Raw genomic sequence first — 12562 nt, forward strand, 5'->3', positions numbered from 1 at the left:
TACTGATGAACACACAATTCAAGCTGGAGAAACTCATTAAATCATCATTGTATCATTATACTCCACAGCAGTTACAGTCATTAAATTTCACTGTTTTATGTGTATTTGTGACTGTACACTGAAAAAACAATATTTTATTTTTTTTTCTTTTCATTTGAATTATAATAAGTTAAATTCTGTAATTCTGTAACAATTTATTTGTGTTTACCTAATGTATTAAAAACTGAAATTTATTTGATTTATTTGTGTTGAAACTACATTAATATTAGTTGTTGCTTTAATTGAGTAGTAGATTTGTAGATCCCAGCATTATTTAAAAGGAACTGAATGATTGTAAATTTAAGGATGAATGTGTTATTTTATGTGTTTTTCTGTAAAGGCAATGTTTTTAAATTAAGTGACCATGACACTTAATGAGTAATAGATATTCAAAAATTATGACCATAACTGCTTGTTTAATAATAATAATAATAATAATAATAATAATTTAATTAAGATCTCAGTAAATAATCACTTAATCACATACGATTTAGTTTGACAAATATTTGATGAAATCCAAACTACTGTAAATTAATGTAGTGTAACCAAGCTAATTTGTGTTGACCCTAATACGTAATTAACTTTTAAACCAAATGCAATATTGAAAAAGTTTTCTTTAGTAAAATTAAATAACTTTATGCCATGTATTCATTTACACATTTGATTCAAATGAAACTGAGTGAAGTGTGACTTCTCTTTTTCTCAATGTAGGTTAAGAGGCTGTGAAATGACAGATGAATGAACCCATCACACCTGAGAGAACTCAACCTGAATGAGAACCAAATAGAAAACTCAGGAGTGAATCACTTATGTGACGTACTGAAGGATTCACACTGTAAACTTGAGAGATTGAGGTCAGTGACTTTCACACACAAGAATTAAGTCTTTTAATTAAAAAGAATGAAGTGTGATTTCTCTCTTTCTCTCAATGTAGGTTAAGCAGCAGTGGTTTGACAGATGAAGGTTTTTCTGCTGTGACAGGTCTGAAATCAAACTCATTACACCTGAGATAACTGAACCTGAGCGGAAATGAACTCAGAGACTCTGAAGTAAAACATCTCAGTGATCTACTGATGAACACACAATTCAAGCTGGAGAAACTAAAGTTAGTATCACTGTACTTTATAGCAGTTACTGTATGACTAATGATTATTGTTTACTTTGATTAAAATCCCCATGAAATAGAAGCTGAGTTATTTTTATGGAATATTGACGCAAAAACTTGATGATATAACAGAAACTATGCACTCTCTTTTTTCTAGCACTTTAGATACAGTTGCTCCTTTGCACTTAAAAAAGATAAAAGAAAACAATCTGACTCCATGGTATAATGACAACACACGCACCCTAAAGAGAGCAGCCCGGAAAATGGAGCGCAGGTGGAGAAAAACCAAATTAGAAGTATTTCGTATTGCCTGGCGGGAGAGTATGCTGTCATACAGAAAAGCATTAAAAATTGCAAGATCTGATTATTTTTCATCCCTTTTAGAAGAAAACAAACACAACCCCCGGTATTTATTCAGTACAGTAACTAAATTAACAAAAAATAAAGCATCAACAGGTGCTAATTTTCCCCAAGAGTATAGCTGCAATGAGTTCATGAATTTCTTTACTTCTAAGATTGATACCATCAGAGATAAAATTGTAACTATGCAGCCGTCAACTACAGTTTCACATCAGATAGTGAGCTTTAGATCTCCTGAGGAAAAATTACACTCTTTCTCTATTATAGGAGAAGAAGACTTGTACAAACTTGTTAAATCATCTAAACCAGCAACATGTATGTTAGACCCTGTTCCATCTAAACTATTAAAAGATCTGCTTCCAGAAGTAATAGATCCTACTTTGAACATTATTAATTAATCATTGTCATTAGGATATGTTCCCAAAACCTTCAAACTGGCTGTAGTTAAACCTCTCATTAAGAAACCACATCTTGATCCCAAAGACTTAGTAAATTACAGACCAATCTCTAATCTCCCTTTTCTGTCAAAGATACTAGAAAAGGTAGTATCCTCACAACTGTATTCCTTTTTAGAAAAAAATGGTGTCTGTGAGGATTGCCAATCAGGTTTTAGACCGTACCATAGTACTGAGACTGCTTTCATTAGAGTTACTAATGACCTGCTTTTATCATCTGATCGTGGTTTTATCTCATTATTAGTGCTATTAGATCTTAGCGCAGCATTCAATACTATCCATCACAACATTCTCTTGGATAGACTAGAAAACTATGTTGGCATTAGAGGAAGCGCCTTAGCATGGTTTAAATCATACCTATCTGACCGCTATCAGTTTGTGGCATGAAATGAGGAGGTATCATATCAATCACAAGTGAAATATGGAGTTCCTCAAGGCTCAGTGCTAGGACCGTTACATTTTCAACCTGTACATGTTACCTCTGGGAGATATTATCAGGAGTCATGGTGTTAGCTTTCACTGCTATGGGGATGATACTCAGCTCTATATTTCAGCTCAGCCTGGTCATACACACCAAATTGAGAATCTAACAGAATGCATAGTCGATATAAAAAGCTGGATGATGAGTAACTTCTTAATGTTAAATTCTGAAAAAACAGAGGTGCTAATAATTGGACCTAAAAACCCCCACATATAATAATCTAGAACACAGCCTATCACTTGATGGCTGCTCTGTTAATTCTTCATCATCATGTGCTGTTTGACCGCAATCTTTCCTTCGAAAATCATGTTTCTAGCATCTGTAAAACTGTGTTTTTCCATCTTAAAAATATATCTAAATTACGACCTATGCTTTCAACCTCTAATGCAGAAATATTAATTCATGCGTTTATGACCTCGAGGTTAGATTATTGTAATGCTTTATTGGGTGGTTGTTCTGCACGCTTAATAAACAAACTTCAGCTAGTCCAAAACGCAGCAGCCAGAGTCCTTACTAGAACTAGGAAGTATGATCATATTAGCCCGGTTCTGTCAACACTGCACTGGCTCCCTATCAAACATTGAATAGATTTTAAAATCTTATTAATTACCTATAAAGCCCTGAATGGTTTAGCTCCTCAATACTTGAGCGAGCTCTTATCACATTATAGTCCTGCACGTCCGCTGCGTTCTCAAAACTCTGACCATTTGATAATACCTAGAATATCAAAATCAACTGCGGGCGGCAGATCATTTTCCTATCTAGCACCTAAACTCTGGAACAATCTCCCTAACTCTGTTCGGGAAGCAGACACACTCTGCCAGTTTAAATCTAGATTAAAGACACATCTTTTTAACTTAGCCTACACATAACACACCAACACACCTTTTATTATTCAAATCCGTTAAAGGATTTTTAGGCTGCATTACTTAGATTTGCTGGAACCGGGAACACTACAATACGATGTACTTGTGACATCGTAAAAAGAATGGCATCTACGCTAATATTAGTCCTGTCTCTTTCACAATCTGTTTTCACAGTTTGTATCCAGACTAGATGGTCGATCAGCACCCAGAGATTATGTTCATCAGAGACCAGAACACCTAGATGCGCCAGTGGACCGATCACCAGATCCTGATGCACACACACACGCACACGCACACACTAAGTCATTTACACTACCTGACACAGCTGCGTTTAAAATTGAACTGGAAGTTAAGTGCTGGGCGTCCAGTCAGAGGAGAATTGACCCCAACTGAGTCTGGTTTCTCCCAAGGTTTTTTTTTCTCCATTCTGTATGCATGGGGTTTTGTTTCCCTTGCCGCTGTCGCCTCTGGCTTGCTTGGTTGGGGACACTTAACTTCTAGTGATTATCGTTGAATTGACTACAGAGACCATCTCTGCATTTAATAAGAAATTGGTCACTCTCGTCATTATACATCCCTGTCATTATACATCCCTGTCATTATACTGTACAGTGCTTTGATGCAACCTGTGTTGTTAAAAGCGCTATATAAATTAAAATGATTGATTGATTGATTAATTGAATATTGCAGTTCTGAAATTATCTCTCCATGCACATAATGCGTTTTTAATCAATGTGTTCTCCTGATTTTTCATCTAAATAACTTTCCTTCTCCCTTACAACATAATCTCTTCTCTCCTCTGGTAATGGAACAGAAAAATCAGTCAATCACAGGAATAATAAACCACAGCAATATAATTAATTCTTTATGGACCAAATTAAATGCTGCCATAATTTTTTTTTCTCACATTCAATCAAACATATTGTACAATAAATGGAAAAAGATGTTTATTGCACAAAGTACTTTTAAAATGTGTTTAGGTAAATTAAAATTGAGAAACAGCAGCTGTGGTTTGACAGAAAAGGTTGTTCTGTTGTGACTTCAGCTCTGAAATCAAACCCATCACACCTGAGAGAACTGGACCTGAGCGTGAATAAACTCAGAGATGCTGGAGTGAAAGACCTCAGTGATCTACTGATGAACACACAATTCAAGCTGAAGAAACTACAGTTAGTATCATTATACTCTACAGCAGTTTGTAATGAATGAGGTGTCTGAGGCGTATGGATCCATTCGCAGACTTTTATTGGCTGAAGGCATAGTCAAAGCAGGCAGACATCAAAACACAGCAAACAGGAGTATAAGAGGCAAGCCAACAACAGAATCCAAAAAACAGGCAGAGGTCGGGGCAGGCAGCAAACAATCAAAGAATCAAAAACAGGCAGGGTCAAAACCAAAGAGTCTATAAGAAGGGAAATGCAAGGCTAGGCTAACTAGGAACAAACAAACAATCAATGCAACCTGCAGGTGAGGGGCCTGCTTCAGATTTTATAGTCTTAAACAGGAAGTAGCAGCAGAGGGAGTGATCACAGATCATCCAGAGGTAAGGGATCTCTCTGCTGGCTTGGTGACATAGCCCCCCTCCTAGGAGCGCTCCTGGCACTAAACAAACAAAAAAAAAAAACTGTACGGAGCGCATGAGGCGTGGGCTTTATCTCAAAGGGTTTGTGTTAGAATTAAATAAAAAGTTGATAAGATGTTTAACACAAAGCAGGAAAGAGAACAAAAGCGCACTTGCACCTAAAGTAACATCAAAAGAAAAAAATAAAATTTAGAACAGGGATAACAGAACTTGGGACGAGGGTTCTGGTGGAGGACAGGCCCCCAGGAGAGGGTTGGCAAATGGAGTCTAGGGAGGAACCGACAGAGGGAGGAGCCAGGGAAGAAACAGGAGGAGTCCGGAGCAGAAGGAGATCCATGAGATCCAGAGCGCAGCCCAGAAGATCCAATGTGGAGCTGAGAGAGGAACCATGGAGGATGTATGATCGTCGAAACATAGGGGGCCAACCTACTGCAGCAGAGCCGAAGAGCCAGGGTGACACAGAGGAGCTGGAGAGCCTAAGGCAAGGCAAGGCAAGGCAAGTTTATTTATATAGCACATTTCATACACAATGGTAATTCAAAGTGCTTTACAAAAGAGGAAATAAAATAATTACAAGATTTAAATAACAATAAAAGAAATTAAAATAAAATAAAAACACTGATTTAAGATAAATTGAATTTAAAGCAAAAAGAGATTGATTTAAAACAGTTTAAAATAAAAGAAGCAAAGTAGCACAGTTCGGACGCAGCACAGTGCTCATTCTGTAAATGCACATCTAAACAGATGAGTTTTGAGTCTGGATTTAAAAGTGACTAATGTTTCTGCACATCTGATCTCTTCAGGAAGCTGGTTCCAGATGCAAGCAGCATAATAACTAAAAGCAGATTCTCCTTGTTTGGTGTGAACCTTTGGTATTTCTAACTGACTTGATCCTAGTGATCTGAGTGGTCTGTTAGGTGTATAAATAGTGATCATATCTGCAATGTATTTAGGTCCTAGTCCATTGAGTGATTTATAAACGAGTAAAAGTGCTTTAAAATCAATTCTAAATGTCACTGGAAGCCAGTGTAAGGACCTGAGGACTGGTGTGATGTGCTCTGATTTTCTGGTTCGAGTCAGGATCCTGGCAGCAGCGTTCTGGATGAGCTGCAACTGTCTGATGGTCTTTTTGGGAAGGCCAGTGAGGAGACCATTACAATAGTCCACCCTGCTGGTGATGAAGGCATGGACTAGTTTCTCCAGGTCTTGCCTGGGCACAAAGCATCTGATTCTTGCAATATTTTTTAGGTGGTAGTACGCTGATTTAGTCACTGCTTTGACATGACAGCCGAAACTAAGTTCGGTCTCTAGAATCACACCAAGATTCTTGACTTGCCTTTTGGTTGTTTGACCCCTTGAGTCAAGGTATGCATTCACCTTGTGAACTTCATCTTTATTTCCAAACGCAATGACCTCAGTTTTCTCCTTGTTTAACTGAAGAAAATTTTGGCACATCCAACTGTTGATTTCATCAATGCATTGGCAGAGTGAGTCAATGGGGCTGTAGTCATTTGGTGATAAAGCTAGGTAAATCTGCGTGTCGTCAGCATAGCTGTGATAGGCAATTTGATTCTTTCTCATTATTTGACTTAGTGGGAGCATATACAGGCTAAACAAGAGCGGCGCAAGAATTGAGCCTTGTGGGACTCTGCATGTCATGGACGTCCACTTAGACTTATGCTCTCCTATACTCACATAATAACCCCTCCCCTCTAAATATGACCTGAACCAGTTTAGAGCCATTCCAGAAAGCCCGACCCAGTTTTCCAGTCTGTCTAGAAGAATGTTATAATCGACAGTGTCAAACGCAGCACTAAGATCTAGTAGTACCAGCACTGATATTTTACCAGAATCAGAGTTTAGGTGAATATCATTTATCATCTTAACCAACGCTGTCTCTGTGCTGTGGTGCGGTCTGAAACCAGATTGAAAATTATCCAGATAACCATTTGAGTTCAAGTAGCTGTTCAGCTGATTCAGAACTACCTTTTCAATGATCTTGCCTATGACCGGAAGATTTGATATCGGTCTATAGTTACTCAATATACTGTTATCAAGATTTCTCTTTTTCAGGAGGGGCTTAACAACCGCGGTTTTCAGGGCGTTTGGAAAAGTCCCAGAAAGAAGTGATGTGTTCACCACTTCTAAGATGTCAGCTTTTAAACAGTCAAACACGCTTTTGAGAAAGGATGTGGGAAGTGTGTCAAGACAGCAGGTTGAGGATTTTAGGTGCTGTACTACTTCCTCCAAAGTTTTGCTATCAATTGCTTCAAAAACACACATAGTGACTCCTTTTTGAGATTGTGGTTGAATCTGACATATCTCTACATCATCTGATGTTTTAATCGCCTTTCTGATATTTTCGATCTTCTCAGAAAAGAATGAGGCAAACTCATTGCATTTGCTGTCAGAAAGCATTTCACTGGGAATCTGGGGGGGTGGGTCAGTCTCTTGTTGTATTACAAATTTATAAAAGGTTAAACACAGACTCCAATATAACAGTATATGCTGAATGTGTATTGTGATTTACATTCTAAGAGCAGGAAGCCCAAGCCCCGAGACAGTTATCTTTTGTCTTTCAGTTCTTGAGCATCTGGTAGGTGTCCTAAATCAAGTGTGAATGCTAATTCTAAGGTACAACTGTGCCTTTTGTTTCACCTATGCATTTGAATGACACCTGGATGCTAAATAGATCAAGGATCGGGAAAGTTCCTGTCCTGGGCTAAGTTTCTGATCGCATTTGCATACTCTTGTTTTACTGGTCTCCACCTCTGTGTACTCCTCCCCCTTTGAAACATATAAACTTCAACCTAACATGTTTCAGTTAGATTTGTTTCTTGGAGATTTCTTGAAGATTTGTTTCTTGGAGATTGCTTGACGATTTTCTTAAAGATTTCTTGAAGACTTCTTGCAGATGACTACAGCAACGAAATAAAAAACGAACTCCTGCTTTACCAAGAATCTCCTGGTCTCTTCTTAAAAGAAGCTAAAAAAAGTTTCCAACAGTTTTGGTGCCGTGACCCGGATAGAGCTGCTCATCTGAATCCAGACTGAAACTTCAAGTTCAACAAAGATCTGACTTCGATCCAGACTGAATCTTTCAGTACAACCAAGGGTTGGTGAGTGTAACTCTATCCAAAGAACCATTACAGACCAGTACATGTAAACCTCTGCGCCGTCAGAGAAGAGTTAACAGACAGCTGTAGGGTTTGGTTAACTAGGTTATCCTCTAAAAATTCATTTTAGGGAAGAATTGGTTATCCTCTGTTTCAGACAGGGAAGGTTGGCATTACGTGCTAATATTTGTGTTATCCTCTGTTTCAGACAGGGAAGGTTAGCATTACTTGCTAATTGTTTCTGTTATCCTCTGTTTTAGGCAGGGAAGATTGGCATTACTTGCTAATATTTGTGTATCCTCTGTTTTTAGGCAGGGAAGACTTTATCCTCTGTTTTAGGCAGGGAAGACTTTATCCTCTGTTTTAGGCAGGGAAGATTGGCATTACTTGCTAATATTTGTGTATCCTCTGTTTTAGGCAGGGAAGACTTTATCCTCTGTTTTAGGCAGGGAAGATTGGCATTACTTGCTAATTGTTTGTTTTATCCTCTACTTTGTTAGAGAAGGTTAACCATAGTTGATCTGTGTTAACAAGTGTACCCTCTGTTGAGAGACGTTAAGTGTTTTCTTTGTGCAAGTAACAAAAACAAAATCTACAATGTTCAAAAAGAATGCTAGACTGACTTCCACAACTGAGAAAGGTGGTCTTGCAACTCCTTTGTGGTCAGATAGTGAATTCAAATCACTTTTAGGCATGCAAATGAACCTTATAATTACTGAGAAAGTTAGACAAAAGCTAACTCAGAAATACAAGATCCATCCAGACAAGACTTGGTCTGTAGAGGAGTGTAAAAAGGTTTTAGAAGCATGTTTACGTAAGAACAATTTGAAAGGCATTATCTGTTGCCACAGGGAATTTGGCTTAGCACTAGATACACAACAATCTCAGCGCATCTCAGAACTAGAGGAACAGAACCAAGAGCTATGTGCTAGAATATCGGCTTTGACAAAAAAATTTAAACCACAACAAAGATTCAGAAAAAACTGAAGTGGAAATTAGTCAGCCTGATAGCACATATCCTGACTTGCAAGCCTTCTTTGAAACTGAGGTGTCTGTAGATTCAGTGAAGGTATGTGATGCTAGGAGAAGATCTCAGGGAATTAAGGCAGTTGAAAGTGTTCTTCCCAACTCTTCTGTTGTTCAGGTCCAAACCATTGCAAAAATGCTTGGACCTAAAGATATAGAGGGAATCTCCCAGAGCTTACCCTCACCTACATGGGAAAGAGACTCTAATGTTAAAGCCAGAGTAAGGATTGCAGAAGCATCCTTTAAGGTCAACACTGAGAACAGGCAGAAATTTAAATGTCCTAAGAGGGAGGGCAATTGCCATTACTGTGGAAAATCTGGACACTGGATAAAAGAGTGCAGGAAACGCAAAAAGACTTTAGGAGAAATTAACAGCGTTACCCAGCTCCCACTCAGTCTGCCAGCTACTCTGAAGCAGACCCCCCCACTTTACCCAACTGTTGGAGCAGTTTGCTCAGGTGTTAGCTGTTAGGGCTGTGAGTACTTAATTTAAGGTGTCTCCTTCCATTGAGAGAATGCTAGTCAAGTACACTCACAGCCTTCAAAGTTATGCTACAGCACACTCCAAATTACACCTATCCTCTATGTTATGATGTTTGCCATGACTGATGTTTCATTGGAGGATGCAGATGTTTTTTACAATAATGGTTTACAAATCACCTACAGGGACAGACTAGGACACATAGACCAGTGAGGAGCCCAGGGAAGAACCGAACGCAACAGGCCTCGGGGGCCAACCCCTGCATGTGAAGATTTTCCTCATAGGCCTTTCCCCATCCACTAGTCTATCCTTACCTCACTGGTCCATAGGTGTCAAATGACTTAAGACTAGGTCAACAAAACCACTATACGATCATCAAAATTTAAACCACTATACAATCACCAGAAGTCTAAAAAATGTCTATGCATGAATACTGCTGGTCTGCTGTTTCTCTGTTTTCTTGTGTTTCAGGTCCATGTATATGCAAGGTCATCTCATATGCAGCACCCTGATTTACACCTCAGACATCCATGAACAAGCTTCATGAGGACAAAGAGTCATCCGAATGATTCTACAGGGGAAATGGACTACAGGAAACAGACGTCACAGTTATTCAGACGCCATGGGCTTCAGGACTTCCACTCTTATGCTACATGATTGTGTCATCATGTAGTTTTGTACGACATATTACCATCCATGTCGTATTGGTCAAGATTTATGGTTCTGAAAAGAACTATTACAACCTAAGTAAATCTAGGCAAAGACACAGAATAAGATATGTGCCTGTAACTTTTTCAAGTTGCATGACTGAAAGATGGAGCTTATGTTATTAAACATAAGCTATAGAATGGATTTTAGAAGGATTAAATTTGTGTTATGTGAGAGTCATTAAAACTCTCAAATGGGGGATTGTTGTATTACAAATTTATAAAAGGTTAAACACAGACTCCAATATAACAGTATATGCTGAATGTGTATTGTGATTTACATTCTAAGAGCAGGAAGCCCAAGCCCCGAGACAGTTATCTTTTGTCTTTCAGTTCTTGAGCATCTGGTAGGTGTCCTAAATCAAGTGTGAATGCTAATTCTAAGGTACAACTGTGCCTTTTGTTTCACCTATGCATTTGAATGACACCTGGATGCTAAATAGATCAAGGATCGGGAAAGTTCCTGTCCTGGGCTAAGTTTCTGATCGCATTTGCATACTCTTGTTTTACTGGTCTCCACCTCTGTGTACTCCTCCCCTTTGAAACATATAAACTTCAACCTAACATGTTTCAGTTAGATTTGTTTCTTGGAGATTTCTTGAAGATTTGTTTCTTGGAGATTGCTTGACGATTTTCTTAAAGATTTCTTGAAGACTTCTTGCAGATGACTACAGCAACGAAATAAAAACGAACTCCTGCTTTACCAAGAATCTCTGGTCTCTTCTTAAAAGAAGCTAAAAAAGTTTCCAACAGTTTTATTGTTGTATTACAAATTTATAAAAGGTTAAACACAGACTCCAATATAACAGTATATGCTGAATGTGTATTGTGATTTACATTCTAAGAGCAGGAAGCCCAAGCCCCGAGACAGTTATCTTTTGTCTTTCAGTTCTTGAGCATCTGGTAGGTGTCCTAAATCAAGTGTGAATGCTAATTCTAAGGTACAACTGTGCCTTTTGTTTCACCTATGCATTTGAATGACACCTGGATGCTAAATAGATCAAGGATCAGGAAAGTTCCTGTCCTGGGCTAAGTTTCTGATCGCATTTGCATACTCTTGTTTTACTGGTCTCCACCTCTGTGTACTCCTCCCCTTTGAAACATATAAACTTCAACCTAACATGTTTCAGTTAGATTTGTTTCTTGGAGATTTCTTGAAGATTTGTTTCTTGGAGATTGCTTGACGATTTTCTTAAAGATTTCTTGAAGACTTCTTGCAGATGACTACAGCAACGAAATAAAAACAAACTCCTGCTTTGCAAGAATCTCCTGGTCTCTTCTTAAAAAGAAGCTAAAAAAGTTTCCAACAGTTTTATTGTTGTATTACAAATTTATAAAAGGTTAAACACAGACTCCAATATAACAGTATATGCTGAATGTGTATTGTGATTTACATTCTAAGAGCAGGAAGCCCAAGCCCGAGACAGTTATCTTTTGTCTTTCAGTTCTTGAGCATCTGGTAGGTGTCCTAAATCAAGTGTGAATGCTAATTCTAAGGTACAACTGTGCCTTTTGTTTCACCTATGCATTTGAATGACACCTGGATGCTAAATAGATCAAGGATCGGGAAAGTTCCTGTCCTGGGCTAAGTTTCTGATCGCATTTGCATACTCTTGTTTTACTGGTCTCCACCTCTGTGTACTCCTCCCCCTTTGAAACATATAAACTTCAACCTAACATGTTTCAGTTAGATTTGTTTCTTGGAGATTTCTTGAAGATTTGTTTCTTGGAGATTGCTTGACGATTTTCTTAAAGATTTCTTGAAGACTTCTTGCAGTTGACTACAGCAACGAAATAAAAAACGAACTCCTGCTTTACCAAGAATCTCCTGGTCTCTTCTTAAAAAGAAGCTAAAAAAAGTTTCCAACACTCTCAACCGTAGCAAAAAGAGTGCGGGTGTTGTTCAGGTTACTATTTATAAGGTTTGAGAAAAACATCTGTCGTGCTGTGGCTAATTCCACATTAAAAGCATGCAGGCTGTCTTTATAGATGCTATAGTGGATTTCAAGTTTTGTCTTCCGCCACGTCCGCTCAGCCTTTCTGCATTGCCTTTTCATTATCTGCACTGCTGTTGATTTTCTCCAACATGACTTTTGTCTGCCAGTCTTCTTACTGACTTTCACAGGTGCAATGTCATCCATGACATTCTTAACTTTTGAGTCAAAGGACTCTAGGAGAAGATCAGCGTGAGTCGGCAGAAATGCTTGGCATTGAAGAAACAGCCTTCATAAATAGCACACTTGTGTTCTCATTAATGCATCAGATAGCAGAGATCAATATATCAAAGAAAATACAGAAGTGATCAGACAGTGCTACATCCTTGATAACAATGGACGAAAGCTGT

General features: G+C 38.3%; 2 protein-coding genes across 2 annotated transcripts in view; both read left to right on the forward strand.

Moving 5' to 3' along the window:
* Positions 1-12562, forward strand: part of LOC122327901 — a 359865-nt gene that overhangs the window by 158902 nt on the left and 188401 nt on the right.
* The window catches only part of LOC122327924 (NLR family CARD domain-containing protein 3-like), a 34539-nt gene that overhangs the window by 8232 nt on the left and 13745 nt on the right, over positions 1-12562 (forward strand). Inside the window, exons 3-4 of the mRNA XM_043223610.1 lie at positions 751-893; positions 974-1144. Coding sequence (XP_043079545.1) covers positions 1113-1144 — 32 coding nt within the window. The 5' untranslated portion in view covers positions 751-893; positions 974-1112. The remainder of the gene's footprint in view (positions 1-750; positions 894-973; positions 1145-12562) is intronic.

Source organism: Puntigrus tetrazona, chromosome 22 (assembly GCF_018831695.1).
Source record: "Puntigrus tetrazona isolate hp1 chromosome 22, ASM1883169v1, whole genome shotgun sequence".
NCBI lineage: Eukaryota > Metazoa > Chordata > Actinopteri > Cypriniformes > Cyprinidae > Puntigrus > Puntigrus tetrazona.